This window comes from Schistocerca serialis, chromosome 9, assembly GCF_023864345.2.
Source record: "Schistocerca serialis cubense isolate TAMUIC-IGC-003099 chromosome 9, iqSchSeri2.2, whole genome shotgun sequence".
NCBI lineage: Eukaryota > Metazoa > Arthropoda > Insecta > Orthoptera > Acrididae > Schistocerca > Schistocerca serialis.
Genome location: NC_064646.1, coordinates 207,645,939 through 207,663,392, shown reverse-complemented (window position 1 = coordinate 207,663,392; position 17,454 = coordinate 207,645,939). Strand labels below are relative to the sequence as shown.

At 42.4% G+C, this 17,454-nt stretch overlaps 1 protein-coding gene across 1 annotated transcript in view; it reads right to left on the bottom strand.

Moving 5' to 3' along the window:
- Positions 1-3,781, bottom strand: part of LOC126419474 (odorant receptor Or2-like) — a 47,654-nt gene extending 43,873 nt beyond the window's left edge. The window contains exon 1 of the mRNA XM_050086662.1: positions 2,964-3,781. Within this exon, the coding sequence (XP_049942619.1) occupies positions 2,964-3,781 (818 nt within the window). The remainder of the gene's footprint in view (positions 1-2,963) is intronic.
- Between the last annotated feature and the right edge of the window lie 13,673 nt (positions 3,782-17,454).

Genomic DNA, 17,454 nt, shown 5'->3' with positions numbered 1-17,454 from the left:
AGGGACTGATGACCTTAGCAGTTAAGTCCCATAAGATTTCAAACACATTTCAACATTTTCATCGGTCCCTAGACTTACACACTACTTAAACTAACTTACACTAACTTATGCTAAGAACAACACACACACCCATGCCCGAGGGAAGACCCTAACCTCCGGCAGGAGGGGCCGCACAGTCCGTGACAAGGCGCCTCAAACCCTGCGGCCACTCCACACGGCCTATTGTTTTCTCGAGGAATTTTATAATACGTACTCGAGCTTAATGTTTGCTGTAGGGTCCTTACTGTTTTTGATTGTAAGGAATCCAAAGGCCATCTGAAATTTGAGTTAATACGAAGCAGGACATTTCAGCCAAAATCGACAATAGGTGTGACTGATATGTGTAATTTCGTCATCGTCAGATAGCGTGTCCTCATATTCAGCTTTTGTTGTTTCGTTATTGGCTTGCGAAAGATCACAGAAGACAACATCAGCAGACGCAGTATGAGCTACAAGAGGTCAATGGATAGACAGTCTTTTGACATAACTGTCGAGATGGTTAATAGTTGTTAAGGTTTCTCCAGTTGTAACAGCTACTGAAATAGTTTTGTAATAACAAAGGACATTTACTGCAGCTCTCTCTTCTTATGGCTAATGTAATAAAAATTAAGTTCCTAGAGATGGAAAACGTGATACAATGCCGCAGGAATCGGCATTAGTCGTTTTGCAGCTTGCTTCAACAAAAGGCTGAAGTGCACTTCGGATCCTACGTAAAGGTGTATGGAATCTGAATCCCCTTTAACTAAAGTTCAAGAGCAGTATCTTAACTAATCACTCTAACATATGGTTTACGAGTCAGTCACACTTCTGTCATATCTACTTTTCATCCGTGGTCTACACGGCATTTGAGATCATACTCCTTACAGCAATATGTAATACGATTTTTTTCTGTTTGTAGACTGAATGTTTCAGGACATGAGTTCTGTCACTTCGCGAACTGTTACCTTATACTTTTCAGAGCCCATGCAGGAACGGTTGACAATGAGAATTTTCGTTACTTTTTGCCTAAAAACCAGTTCTTGATATTTCATGAGATGTTAGATGTCTTTTGGCAACAGCGTACTATTTTAGATACTGGAGCATTGTTGTTGCTATCTCCACCAGTCAAACATGTTTGTGAAGGTTTGCCCTGTTCTTGCCGCAGGCAGTCGATGGTTTTTTATGACTTCCAACTGACATAGGTTGAATTCACTAATATAGTGGTGGAAGTTCCCTTTGAAACGTTCACGCCCGATTACTTTCCCCATTTTCGTCTATTCAGAGCTTGTTTTCTTCGTCTAATGGTCTTGTAGTGAAAGGAGCTTTACATGCTAATGCTTACGTCATGGGTACCACAAACTCGAATAATATCCTAGTTAGTCTGAACATCTATTATTTTAGCATATTTTTTGTTAAACTCGTTTCCTGTACACACATGGAGGACGCAAATCATTGTTCCGAATTCCAGCTCGACACACTATTTATTCCAGAATGACCATCAAGGTAGAACTTCATTTTACAGATGAGTTTCCGTTTGCGGCTTGTTGTCCAGTTGCCATTTTCAACCACTCACCACGTCCTAATCCATTGCGAGTTGCTTTTTGTGTGCAGTACAAAGACTTGTTTGATGCAGCGCTCCACCCTAGTCAATCCTGTCCAAGTATCTCCATTTCTCGGCAAACTTCTATAACCTACAATCATCTGAGCCTGCTTACAGTATGCGTGACATACATACAAACTTCTTTCCAGTTTGACTGTTCTCTGATGTCTTAGGTTAGCTCCTGTTAAACGGTCCCTTCTATTACTCAAGTTGACGGTACATTGTGTGACTTACGTATCAGTGACGACAAAACGATGATGGGGAAAAAAGCACCCGAGGGGAGAAAACCACCTCCCAAGCCAGGAATCGAACCCGAGCCATGGTGCATTTTATATCCTCTTCGCTACTGACGTCATTAGCAATTTCTACCAAAACAACAAAACTGGTTGACTAGTTTTCGTTTCCGATTTCCTAATGTAGCTGCCCCAGCATCACCTGACTTATATCCATCACACTCCACGACCCTTGTCTACGTTTAGTGATGTTCATCTTATAACGTATTTTCAAGGTACTACCTATGTCTTTCCGTTCAACTGATCGTCGAAATCACTTGCCGTCTCTACCAGGGTCGTGGGGTCGTTGGGAAATGTTAAGGTTCTTGTTGGATGCTTCGTAATTTAGATTTCATTTATAAATTTCTTCTTGCTTGTTGCGAGTGCAAATTGAACAAGTTCTTCCTCACCACGGTCTCTGAGTAATGTCCTTCGACTACTGCGGTCTGAAGTCTCTACGAGCTGTTGATCAGCAACTGCCTCTGTGTAATATCCTTCGACTACCGTCGTCTGATTTCACTACAAGTTGTAGATAACTTTTCGCTCCCTATATTTCATGCATGATAACTTCACACTTCCAAAAACTGTAGTCTTGTCAAAATACACTGTTTTGACATTTTATATTATGGTTACCACTGGATGTCGTGTCACATTTTCCAAACAGCAAAAGAATATTGGACATATCCGTCAACATAACAGTGTCAGACAACGTACTGGTGGGCACCTATATTCCATTCATGGAGTATCGCTACGTTTAAAGTGTTGAAAGAGGTTGCGGACCAATATGTCACGAACACAAAGCTAGTTTACTCTTAAGTTTAGTGAAGTGCACAAGTATCCATTACTGTTCACTGAGTGCTAGTTATATGTCGCTGCACCGAGACAATATTTTATGCGGCATTAAAACTATGCGCGTGGAATAACACTTTTTCTTATGTAGTCATTCTTAATAGACAACAAATGTTAGAAAAGAATTGCTACGGACTTCTCAAATACTTGTGCTTAGTACGGATCAGAGTAGTAGTGCTTATTAAGATACGTGCGAGAGAAATTACTCAGTTTATGCAACGTACCTGAGAATTTTCTGGTGGCTTTCGATACAAAGGCACAAATTTTCGTACAATTCATCGGAAATATTTGCCGTCGTGCCGTTCACGGATCTGGCCTCATCTTCCATCTTTACTTCGTAGCTCTCCGCCTTCAGATTGACAATGCGCAGTGCGAGTATCTGCAGCTGCGCAGCCACTAGAATCATGACGGCGACGAAGAGCAGGTCGACGCCGAAACTCAGCTGACTCGTCCATGCCCCTATCACGCACTGCACGGCGTACGACAGCGCGTAGTAGTGGGTATTGTTGTCCCAGGCGTGCTGAGCGAACGGCAGGCGCCGTTCCTCCCTCCGCGCCACTATCGGCATGGGGAACCACACGAAACATTGCGAGAACATGAACAGCAGCATGCCCATGGTGAGACGGAACGCACGCCTCTGGGAGCAGTGGTGGATGTCGGCCAAACCAGGGTCCGCAGAGCAGGCTTCCCTCTGCAGAGACATCAGCGTGTCCACGCGTCGAGCCAGCGCGTAGTACTGCCGCTGGTTGTGCATAAAGAAGGCCATCTTGACGGTGCCGCAGCCGATTGTGAAGGTACTGGTAAGAACCAGCGTCGTCTCCTCCATGTCTCCCCAGCAGTAGTAAAGGGCCAGCGAACTCTCCACTGCATTCCAGACGCCCAGTACCAGCCCCAAAAAGCCGTACAGTTCAAACATCCAGGAACCAGGAAGTGGCCACACTCCACATAACCACAGATGGCGGATGTTCAGTTTGAGGATAGACTGTCCACTTGCCGTCCACGACAGTGGCAGTTCCATATCCTCTGGTACTCCTCTCGCCATCTAGCTTCGTTATCAGTCCCCGATGACGGCTCTTTCACTTTCTACGAAGAAGTACGAGGGAAACCCGCTACTTTGCACTCCTAATAAACAGGACAGACGAACAAATGAAAGCTACTCTGGGCTGTTCAGCCTCTTGCAGCCACTAGCATTTGAGCAGTCTTTTATACATGGAGGGAAGCGGTACAAATAACAGGCTTGTAAATGGGTTTTAAATAATCGAGCATTGCTGCAACATTTAGTAGCTGATTCATTTATGTTCCCCTGCATTTACTCAAGTCTGGATTATATAACATAAACAAACGTAACACGGCAATGAAAATTAAAGATGAAAGTGGACCGTTGGAACATCTGGGAGTAACCGAAACTGATCGATGATGATGATTAACAGTAACGACGTCCTCTCTTCTGTCTAACGGAGGATGTAGTTCTCGTAATATAATTTATACGAACACCGTACATCTTTATAAAATTCATATACTACTATATGTAAATTACTCTACTCCTATTCAGTGAGGTTTCGGTCATTCAAGCGGATGACGTCGACATTTTGCCACGATACTTTTCGGCTTATAACCGTTGAGCCACGTCACAGTGTTTGTACCGAAAATTGGCGCAGTGGCTGATACGGATATGCTGTCGCTGCATGCACGCCCCAAGTGGAATTTGACGCACACTGTGGAAAGTTCTTTTACCTAGGGGACGCAGGCACATGCGCAACGTTGACATTGCATGCGCACAATCTATCGAATTGCGGGCCTGCAGAGACAAAATTACCCCTGAAAAACTTCGATAATCATATTAGAATATTCATGCATGAGAACTCCAAATCTAGACGTCCATCCTTCCATATTTAAGTTAAAATTACTTTCATACGGTAAACCCCTAGTTTATGTCAACGTTGCTGGCCGGTAAAGACGTCTTTCGTTAACTTCGGTTGCAAAGAAACGAAATCACTGAGAACGCTTTCCAAGCAAACGCGCTGCAGTTAGATCATGTATAGTTATCATCGGTGAGCCCATTACGACAACTCCCTCCACAGTCGCACTTAGACTCGGCTCAATCGGTAAGAGTATGTGAGCACTATCACAAAACGGATGACAAACCATTCGACAGCTGTACTAACATCTCATTCATGTGGCGTGGAATTGCACAGCATTATAATAATAGATGTACTTTGTTTCATAATCACTAAGAAAGATAAACATAATGCTGAAGACGCTTTAGGCAACAGAAAACGGTGTGTATCGCATTACGTGACAGTGCGGCATATGATATGTGGGATGGCCTGGATACTCAAAGAGGGAGAAATAAATTTAGTAATCCGCCACTCATAGTGTAAAAAAGTCACTGGTCACGATACTTAAATAACTTATTCATTTACAGATCATGATATTTCACACGCCATCTTATCACAAACAGATAAGCAACTAAGAAATTAATTTTCTATACACAAGTACTCTGTGGAGACTTTACATCGTGTGAAGAAGAAGCTGTTGTCCTTTCCCCAAATATTCATGTTTATGACGAAACATTCCTCTGTCAAATAGTAAAGCAAATGCACCTTTTTTTTATTTATTTACAACATGCTCCATTACAATATGTGTGATACTGCATTGTATGTATCGTGTGTGTGTGTGTGTGTGTGTGTGTGTGTGTGTGTGTGTGTCTGTCTGTGTGTGTGTGTGTGTGTGTGTGTGCGTGTACGTGTGCGTGCTAAGTGTAGTATATGTTTGTGTTGTATGATGATGAGAAGATGGTTCAGATGGCCCTAACCACTATGGGACTTAACATCTGAGGTCATCAGCCCCCACGTGGGGTTACCGAGAGGGGAGACCATTGCGTTCATCGTATGGCTCTGGTGCATAGTGCTGCATCTGCAGCAGACATTTGAGCAGCATTGGCACCACAGTGACACAAAGAACTATTACAAATCTGTTACTTCAGGGATAGCTCCGAGCCAGACTCCCTGTAGCGTGCAGTCCACTGACTCCGAACCACCGCCATTGGTGACTTCAGTAGTGTCATTGGAGGGCAGGGCGGAGGTCTGTTCTGTTTTCTGATGAGAGCTGGTTCAACCTCGGTACCAGTGATGGCCGTGTGTTGGTTAGAATGAGGCCTGCAACCAGCCCGTCTGCGTGCCAAACACACTGGACTTACGCCTGAAGTTCCGGGCTGGGATGGGATTTCGTATGACATCAGGAGCACTCCCGTGGTTATCCTATGCAGTGTTAATCACTTACATATGTTACATAGATAGGTGTATTTCCGAAATTTCATTACACTACGTAAATTATTTCTTGGTGGTGCAGTGCATATAATGTAAAATATGTAAAACGCATCACTCATATGTAGGAGTGGCCTTATGACCATAATCTTGTCAGATTAAGTAAATCAGTACATAAAATAAAATACAAATGTTATTTCGCACAGATCTGGATGGTAAACGATTTAATTTGAAAACAAGTGCCTCTGCTTATCAGAGTGGTCAACGTGTCTGACAGCAATACAGTAGACCAAGATTCAGCTCTTGCTGCTGACAGGGACTTAGTGGGAGGGCTGGAATGGGTCCACTCACACTCGCGAATCCATTTGAGGAAGAACCTCATTAGGAAGTAGCGTCTCTAAAGTATGGGAAGCTGGCAACAACTGGTAGAGCGCTTTGCTGACTCCATACCCCTCCACACGGAAACCTAATGAAGACATTGGCGGAGGATTACATGGCGGCCGGTCGGCACTATTCCATCAGTGTCGGAAACCAGACCTGCTAATTTAAAAACCATCAATAATCTCCAGAAAATTACACTGTTCTGTTAGTTCATATTTTTTCACCATTCACAACTTACACTACGTTACGCACACAGACACACGCAGACACACACATTAATACGATATATCAAAATGGAAGCAGTTCGCTTGTTTTGCATCACAGACCTGCGACATAAAACTTTACAAAATATGCACTATGTTTTGACGAGATATTTGTATAATTCCTAGTGTTGTTAAAAATATCTTATGATATTTTTTATAATTAGCCCCTATATGTTCTCTTAATAATTCCTTGCTATACCGGATGCACTATTTATAAGGTATATTTTAGCAATTTTTTTTAACTATCTTAATTTTATTTGCCTCTTTACTCTCCCTGAGGATTTTTCTGTACAACTTTATTATCGCATACAATTTTTTGTGTTTTCTGTTCATATTTATCCTTTGAATCTTAGTTCTGTCTAGCTCTTTTCCCATGAATGTGTGCTTCTGTTAGTGTAACAATTTTATTTTGCATAACAGATTGAGAGGCACACAAGTGATGCTGTTACAATCCTCAGCTATTTAAACACGTCCTTTTAGTGAGTCCGATTACAATTTATGTTTATTATTTTTATGACTCTCTTCTGTGATTTCAAAGCTGTTGCCTCATAAAGTGTTAAGATATGACAGTTTCATTAAAACTACCAACATTCGGTGCTGGGATACAACAGCGCATATGAAAAGTGGGCGATACCAACTCGGGTATAAAACAGCCCTGCCTATGGGTTCTAAGACGGGAATACTACCTGCAGCAGTATACAGAAAAACACTTCATTCCGTAGCTCTCAGTGCCACGTGAATGTGACTATATTAGCATTAGACTTTTTATGATGGGAGTCTAAAGCAATATACACTTCTATACAGCGTGACGTACACTATGTGTAAAACTAACTATTTTATTTTATTTGTCACAGTGATTCCACAGTTCAGTGGTTTCCAGTGAGGCTTCAAATATAAGGGTATCCAAGCGATCCTAAGAATTTTTCTCTCATTCGTGGATTTTTTAACCCCCGGCAAAAGTTCTGAATAATGACTTGGTTCGGAGAAATTGCTATATTTCTCTGGAAGTAAAGAAAAATTACAGCACCTGTAGGATATAAAAAACAGTCTACTGAGCACAAAACTTGGAATCAGAGTAAAACAAAAAAAAAATGGTTCAAATGGCTCTGAGCACTATGGGACTCAACTGCTGAGGTCATTAGTCCCCTAGAACTTAGAACTAGTTAAACCTAACTAACCTAAGGACATCACAAACATCCATGCCCGAGGCAGGATTCGAACCTGCGACCGTAGCGGTCTTGCGGTTCCAGACTGCAGCGCCTAGTAAAACAAAGATTCGCGAATGTATTGAGGAGAAACACAATTGATGTTGACGATAAAATTAACATCAATAGGTACTGTATAGTAGATCAAGAGAAAGAATTCTGGTACCTTGTAATGAAAAAACGGACGAAGTAAAAGGGATGTAAAAAACAGAATAATACAGGCGAAGGGGACCTTAGAGTCAAATATAGATCTTAATTTAAGATACATCTGAGAATGTACTCCTGGAGCACTAAATTATGGCAAGCGCATTATGAACTGTGCGCAAAATTGGATGGAAGTGAACCGAACCGCTGAGAAGTAGCGTTACAGAAGAATGCTCTTAATTACGTGTAATGGTTAGATGTGAAATGAAGAAGCAAATGTATTGAATACACTAACTAGAATAAGAGACGGGGGACTTTAGTTAAGAAATTATGTAATAACTTTCGTAGCAGTCGAGGAAACTGAAGGAGGTTAAACTTCAGTAGGAGACGATCACTGTAAAATATACAGAAATAATTCAGGACATGGTGGCAACGTGCTGTCCTAAGACCAAGAGATTATCACAGGTCGTGATTTAGGGCTTGCTTCGTTAGGCAAATTAGGAGGCTCTGTAACGAAACTTGAACTCAAAACATTTGAATGTCGAATTTTGACCGTGAAAGTGACGGAATATTTAACTGGAAAACACAGTTAAGTAAAGTATACTGATTCCCTACTCGCAAGGACTCGTTTTACTACAAATTCGCTGTAATGATCACGTTAGAACTTACTAAACAAAACACAGAAGAATTTTAACTACCGAAATATCGAGAATACTTTTGAAAAATGCTCAATGTGTAATATCGCTCAGTGGTATCTACAGAAACAAGTAATCTCACTCATCGCTTTGAGATTGCTGTTATAATACGATTTCCAGAACGTAAACATAGTTCCAGTACTGTAGTCGCATATCTATAAAACTCCCCATTGTGTGTGTATATATCTTTTACCATTGTTAAATGTGACCTGCTTTATTCTAATTGGTCGGAGCACGCTAATGGCGGGCGCCCCAGATCACACTATTTATTAAGTACAAAATAAAAGTATAGTCACTGCACATGCATATGTCGAAGCACATACCACAAAAGATACATAATAAAGTTTACAGTAGCCAGTAGAAGAAAAAGACATGAAGACAGGCAAGTTACAGTGGTAGAAAAATAGTAATATGGTAAACAATGACAATAGGAAATTCTGAATCCACTCACTACAAAACTACATTTACTCCAAGGCAAATCTTGTGTATGATTCCCTAAAAAAAGAAGAAAAAATAATTTAAATTACACTTAAAGTGAATGCATCTGTTTCCTAAATATTTTCTGAGAGAGAGAGAAAGAGAGATAGATAGACGGAGTCAACTTTACTTCAAATGCCTTAACTGTTACCTGGGAAACGGTTTACGAAATCATCTGCTGTTCGGTGGCGGTGGCGGCGAAGTCGGAGTAGAGATCTGCTCTTGACAGACAGCAACTATTGCATCGTCTTATTTGGTACATGATCCCGTCGGCGGTAACACTATTCCTTTCTCGTCTCTCTTCACGCACAGCATGATCGAAAGTAGCTGGTAGTCTTATATATATATCGAAGTTCGTATTTCTGTAAGACAACGTTTCTGAGACACGTGATTGCGTTACGAATGGCAAATGTAAAAAACGGATTAACTGGTTTTGTAGCGGCTGTTAGTATTTTAGTGAGTGTGAATCCTCATTTGTAACTCAGGCCACAGCAACTACCGCTCAAAACACTTTAAAACTTACTTTGCACGATGACCGCGTCAATATTAAGTATATACCGCACTCGGAAAGTAAGTGTACGGCAATATCTGAGGAACGTTTTATTACGGCGCAAATCGACCCCAGTATTCTAGTGGCCGCACTCATTCTCGATATGGCTCACGCTCCCCATTCGTATAGCACTTCTCTTTTACATATTTACGTTTATCAGAACAGAAATTATCATAATATTAAAATTATTGCGCTCTCAAAAACAAGAAATAACTCGTTAATGACATATTAGCGTTGTAAAATAGTAAAAGTAGAACATAATTACACTTTACATTAAAGAACAAGATATCTGAAACAGCAATGGTAAGTATAAAGTAAAGAGATAAAAAGAATCACACACAGCGATATCTTCACTAATCGTGACCCAAGAAGGCTCACCTTTAAAATCGAAGGTAGTGAAGTGTGTACCATATAAAAGAAGAGGTCATCAGTCACCTAGAACTTAGAACTACTGAAACCTATCTAACCTAAGGACATCACACACATCCATGCCCGAGGCAGGATTCGAACCTACGACCGTTGCGGTCGCGCGGTTCCAGACTGTAGCGCCTAGAACCGCTCGGCCACTTCAGCCGGCGTACCATATCAAACAGGAGCATGCCTAGTACGGTACTGTGGTTTCCAGCCAACCTTCAAATTGAAAATAACGTTTTTATTATGCAATGCCAACGTTGCGTTGGTATGAGAATCAGCAGCTGAATTTTTTTGCAACTCACTTACATGTTCCACATTGCCAAGGTATTTATTTTGCCAATTTGGCCTGTGGTCAAGACTAACATATTCCTTTCGTTTATTATTACCTTATGTCTTCTTGCAGTAGAGATGAGATGATCTCAGAAAGTTTCATTAAACTGTCAGCAACTGCTTCGCGTGTCTACAACGCTATTTTGTATAGATCTCTTTGACAAAGCCTCTTCATAACTCAATAGAATCCTGATGTTTCCCCTACAATAGTTTGCGCTTCGCAGTTGAAAGCTGTCAAAACTGCTACCACGTAGACAGTAGAAGTGTCTTCAGAGTAAAGAATAAATGTATTCATTCATGACACGGTATTTTCTCACGAATATCATGTTCACTGCATCATATCTCTTGGACCATGTGTCGCACAATGATTTATTTGTGTAGGTAGATGCAACAGCATAGTTGGATATTTGCCAACGGCCTTGCCGTAGTGGTAACACAAGTTCCCGCCAGATGACCAAAGTTAAGCGCTGTCGGGCTTGACTAGCACTTGGATGGGCAACTTTCCGCGTCTGCCGAGTGCTGTTAGCAAGCGGGGTGCACTCAGCCCTGGTTAGGCAAATTGAGGAGCTACTTGACTGAGATGTAGCGACACCGATCACAAAACCTTTCATCGGCCGGGAGAGCGGTGTGCTGGCCACATGCACCTCCGTATCTGCGTCCACTGACGACTAAGAGCTGGGGATGACATGACAGCCGGTTGGTACCGATGGCCCACAAGTCCTGTTCGAGCACCATTTTGTTTTCTTTTGTATGTGGAAATTATCTGCGAAGTATGTTGCGAATAGAAATAGTAGCAAGAAGTAATTAATTTAAACGTCATGCACGCTGCGGCAATTTTTCACCTAGTTCAGTGTTTATGACGTGCTATCTCCTGACCTATGTGCGCACAATGATATATTTCAATAGAGCTAGTAGCATAGAAGTAATAAATTTCAACGTCATGTATAATGCGGTAGTTTTTATGCAGCTCGGTATTTATGACAAGCTATCTCCAGAACTATATGAACACAATGATATATATGTGTAGGTATATGGGGCGGAATATGTGGGTATTATCTGCGAAATAGGTTTCGAATAGAATTAGTATCAAAGAAGTAATAAATACAAACGTCATGTACAACGCAGCAGTTTTTCACGCAACTCAGTATCGATGACGTAATCATTCCTGAACTATGATAAGTAGGTGGTTCTTGCCACCATAGCTCTGTTGCCTGACAAGGGATAAGCGTACCAAGTTTGGTTGGAATCAGTTAAGTAGTTTTGAAGGAGATGTGAATTGTACACACATTCATAAGAACATTTTACAATATGTACGTATTAAGGTTTGCGTCACAGTTGCAAATAATTGGATTTATTTACGACAAGTTTCGAAAGCTTGCATTCGTTTTCAAGCCATGCATACAATTTCAGTGAGAGCTGCATAACTCTTTTGCCTTTGTTCGCTGTACAGAATTAAACTTACATAACAATTCAAAACGTACTTTGACTGTTACACATAAAGCAGAGTAATTATGGGTGAAACGTGTTATTAGGGAAGCCTGTGGGCTGGAAGACAGGTTACATCGTTGTATTTACAGGATTCATTTAAAAAGGTTAAAAGATTTTCGTTTCTACGATTTATGGTTATTACTGAGAAAGCTGACCAAGTACTATTAACTCTGCGATAAGAGTTATAAAGGGCCCAGTGTAATTACGTACAGTCAGACATTAGAGATTCAGGTACTGATTTGAAAATCAATGCAAGCTTTCGTAACTAGTCACCATACAAACAAATACATTCTGCTGTATCGGAAACTTTAATAAATCATAAGCTCCATATCAGACTCACTAGCGGACACTATAGCCCAGTCACTCCGCATCACTTTATACATACTGAAGCGACAACTCACAAGCGGACACTGTAGTCAAGGCAATGAAGACGTAAAAAGTCGAATAGGGAAAGAAACCATATAATAACAAATTTTCATACATTGGTAGAGTTAGTGCCAGGGACAACATACTAAAAATTCTGACGGGTGGAGTGTGAGCTTTAACGAGGGAGATGGGTGCGTTTGATGGTCACTTTTCAATGTTTTATCCTTGAATAACTCTAAAAGGGCGCCTTCAAGCAAAAAAGGATCCTATTAATTTATTCTCTAAGACTAATATTTTATACGTTGGAGGAAATAGAATAGTCGCATGTTTCTAATAATACTATTTTAAAAGTGTAAAATTAATAAATACGTTTAGATAAAGTGGTTTAAGAACAAATATTAAATGTATGTACTACGTCTAACTGAATTAGTGCCTTATTAAGGAACAAATTCCGTTCCAAGCGTCTAATAATATGGACGGGGAGATGATGGAGTGTGGAAGCCCGATGAAAAGAAGGTCACCAAATTCTGGTCACGTACTTCACTCTTTCACAGGTTAGCAAACTGAAGACGAAGTAGGTAATTCCCATTTTATCTACACCACAATGCCGCAAGCAGCAACTGGTGACCGCTAGGCAAAACTTACCGAACCTTCCATCGTTCGACTTACGAATCACTTATATGGCACAATGCAGACACAACTGAAAAATGTTTATTTTCCACAAGGTGCGTTAACTCTACATGGAAGTCAAATATTAGATACCAGTACTATTAACGCAAGGAATGCACATGGGCAGAATATAACTACACTAATGGACATTAAAACTGCTACCACGAAGATGACGTGCTACAGACGCGAAATTTATCCTAGAGGAAGAAGAAGCTGTGATATGCAAATGATTAGCTTTTCAGAGCATTTACACAAGGTTGGTGCCGCTGGCGACACCTACAACGTGCTGACATGAGGAAAGTTTCCAACCGATTTCTCATGCAAATACAGCAGTTGATCGGCGTTGCCTCTTGAAACGCTGTTGTGATGCCTCGTGTAAGGAGGAGAATCGCGTACCATCACGTTTCCGACTTTGATAAAGGTCGGATTGTAGCCTATCACGATTGCGGTTTATCGTATCGTGACATCGCTGCTCGCGTTGGTCCAGATCCAATGACTGTTAGCAGAATAGGAAATCTGTGGGTTCAGGAGGGTAATACGGAACGCCGTTCTGGATCCCAACGGCCTCGGATCACTAGCGGTCGAGATGACAGTCACCCTATCCGCATGGGTGTAACGGACCGTGCAGCCACGTCTCGATCCCTGAGTCAACATATGGGGACGTTTGCAAGACAACAACCATCTGCACGAACAGTTCGACAACGTTTGCAGGATCATTGACTATCAGCTCGGAGACCATGACTGCGGTTACCCTTAATGCTGCATCACAGACAGGAGCACCTGCAATGGTGTACTCAACGGCGAACCTGGGTGCACGAATGGCCACACGTCATTTTTTCGGATTTATCCAGGTTCTGCTTACAACATCATGATGGTCGCATCCGTGTTTGGCGACATCGCGGTGAACGCACATTGGAAGCATGTATTCGTCGTCGCCATACTGGCGTATCACCCGGCGTGATGGTGTGGGGTGCCATTGGTTACATGTCTCGGTCACCTCTTGATCGCATTGACGGCACTTTGAACAGTGGACGTTACATTTCAGATGTGTTACGATCAGTGGCTCTACCCTTCATTCGATCCCTGCGAAACCCTACATTTCAGCAGGATAATGCACGACCGCATGTTGCAGGTCCTGTACGGGCCTTTCTGGATACAGAAAATATTCGACTGCTGCCCTGGCCAGCACATTCTCCAGATTTCTCACCAATTGAAAACGTTTGGTCCATGGTGGCCGAGCAACTGGCTCGTCACAATACGCCAGTCACTACTCTTGATGAACTGTGGTATCGTGTTGAAGCTGCATGGGCAGCTGTGCCTGTACACCCCATTGTACCTGTACGCCCGCACTGTTACTTTGTGCCAGGAAGGGCTCTCAATGCCCAGGCGTATCAAGGCCGTTATTGCGGACAGAGGTGGTTGTTCTGGGTACTGATTTATCAGGATCTATGCTCCCAAATTGCTTGAAAATGTAATCACATGTCAGTTCTACTATAATATATTTGTCCAATGACTACCCGTTTATCATCTGCATTTCTTCTTGGTGTAGCAATTTTCATCGCCAGCAGTGTACATCTCTGCTCATTCTTCTACGCTGTTAAATGGGGAATTGATTATTAGTCATCCCGCAAGAACCTATGAAAGTAATTATAAAGAACAATCGAAACAGTGAGTTCACATTTAAAGACAATTTTCACATACAATGTAACCTTGTAACGAGAAATTAAAGACATCAAAAAAAAGTTTTGCATCACCCTGGTTCCCAAAACTTCTGAAGATAGACGTTAACTGAAGATGTTGTAGCACATTCAGAGTCCCTTTGACTGTTGAGAGAAGTCACTAAACCCGCCCAAAGATGTAAACAACCATGTATGCGCAGCGCCTATTAGACGGTGGGGGTCCGACAGCCCATCACTTCCACTCATTCCACCAGGAAGAAGGTACACGGCTCGTGGTGTATGTAGTTTCACTATGCCTACACGGTCAATACCGCGGTTCGATCACGCCCGCATTGTTACTTTGTGCCAGGAAGGGCTCTCAAAAAGCGAAGTGTCTAGGAGTCTCGGAGTGAACCAAAGCGATGTTGTTCGGATGGAGGAGATACAGAGAGACCTGAACCGTCGCTGACATGCCTCGCTCAGGCCGCCCAAGAGCTACAATTGCCATGAATGACCGCTACTTACGGGTTTAGGCTCGGATGAAGCCTGACAGCAACACCAACATGTTGAATTATAATGCTTTTCGTACAGCCACAGGACGTCGTGTTACGACTCAAACTGCTCGCAATAGGCTTCATGACGCGCAACTTCACTCTCGATGTCCAAGGCGAGGTCCATCTTTGCAACCACGACACCATGCAGTCCAGTACCGATGGGACCAACAACATGACGAATAGACCGCTCATGCTTGGCATGAAGTTCTCTTCACCGGTGAGTGTCGAATACGCCTTAAACCAGACAATCGTCGCAGACGTGTTTGGAGGTAACCCGTCAGGCTGAAAGCCTTAGACACATTGTGCAGCGAGTGCAGCAAGGTGGAGTTTCTCTGCCGTCTTAGGGTGGGATTAAGAAGGGCCGACCTATGCCGCTGGTGGTCACTGAAGGCGTCATAACGACTGTACGATACGTGAATGTCATTCTCCGACCGATAGTGCAGCCATATGGGCAGCATATTGGCGAGGCATTCTTCATGGAGTACAATTCGCGCTCCCACCGTGCACACATTATGAATGGCTTCCTTCCTGATAAAGACATCGCTGGACTAGAGTGGCTAGCATGTTCTCCACGTATGAACCATATCGAACCCTATCGAACATGCCGGGGATAGATTGCAAAGGGCTGTTTGCGGACGATCAACCACTCTGAAGGATCTACGCCGAATCGCCGTTGAGGATTGGGACAATCTGGACCAACAGTGCCTTGATGAACTATTTGATTGTTTGCCACGACGAATAAAGGCATGTATCAATGCAAGAGGACGTGCTACTGGGTATTAGAGGTACCCGTGTGACAGAAATCTGGACCACCGCCTCTGAAGGTCTCGCTGTTTGGTGGTGCAACATGCAATGTGTGGTTTTCAAGAGCAACAAAAAGGGCAGAAATGATGTTTATGTTCATCTCTATTCCAGTTTTCTGTACAGGTTCTGGAACTTTTTTGATGTGTGTAATAAATGGCCAAATCGATGGAAGTAACAACTCACTGATAACGTTAGCCGTTAAAACAATATCAAACCGAGATGTAGAATTCGGCACGATTAATTATAATGTTCTCAATCCCCTCAGCGCTAACACTTCGTCCCGTACCACAATAACACAAAAACCCTTATATTTGCGATGAAACCTACTAACCCACCCCCCTCCACCCCCCAGCAAGCCTTTTGCCCAGAGCATCTTACCCACATATAATAACAGAAGCAACTACATAACAAGCAAACGACTGTAAAGCTGCATACACATGCGATAGCACATACAATAAAAGGCCGGATATCACACAGAGGCGGCTGGCAATATTATAAACAGTAATAATTCAAAACTAAAAATTTTTTGAAACACAAACGTGAATTGAAAGTTCAAGTGAAATGTGCTCCTAAACGCCGCCAATCGAATATGCAGAGTATCGAAGTACGATTACAGGGCGACGCATTTGTGAAACAGTACAACCTCAGAGAGTCTTAAGTAAGACAAACCAGTACTTTAACCTTACAAATTCGTTATTCAAAGAGTTGTTTCTTATCTAACTAGAAGAGAATAACGGAAAAACTGTAATATAGTAAATTATCTGAGAGCATTACAATAACACACTTATAATATTCTAAAAGCATTCAGCTTTCAAAATGGCGGTTTGTTCCAAGCAGGAAGCTTCAGCTTCTTTTGACGAAAAACCAGAGCTTTGCAGATATTCATAGGATTCTACAGAAAGACGACGGAGACCTGGCTGTGACCAAAAGCACGGTCAGTCGCTCGGCAAGGCATCTATCATCATCGTGAAAAGGTCGCTCAAGCCTGCCCAACCTCCTGCGTCCCGGCCGGCCGCACACAGCTGTGACTCCTGCAGTGCTTGAACGTGTGGACACTCGCGTTCGAGGTGACCGTCGGATCACACAGAAACATCTCGCTGCACAACTGGACGTCACCGTTGGTAGTGCTGACACTCTCATCCACCGGAGTACTCAGAGCTGTGTGCCCTCTGGATCGTAGCCGCCAAACGGAAGCCCATAAAGAGCAACAAAAGACCATGTGTGCGGAAATGCTTTCGCGTTACGAGGCTGATCGTGAAATGCTTTTGTAGAAATCATCACAGGTAATAATGCATGGGTTCATCACTTCCGATCGGAAACAAAACGGCAATCCATGGAATGACGCCGCACCACCTATCCTCTGAAAAAAAAAAAAAAAAAAAAAAAAAAAAAAAAAAAAAAAAAAAAAAAAATTTAAGCCGCACCCTCAGCCCGTAAATTCATGGTGGTCT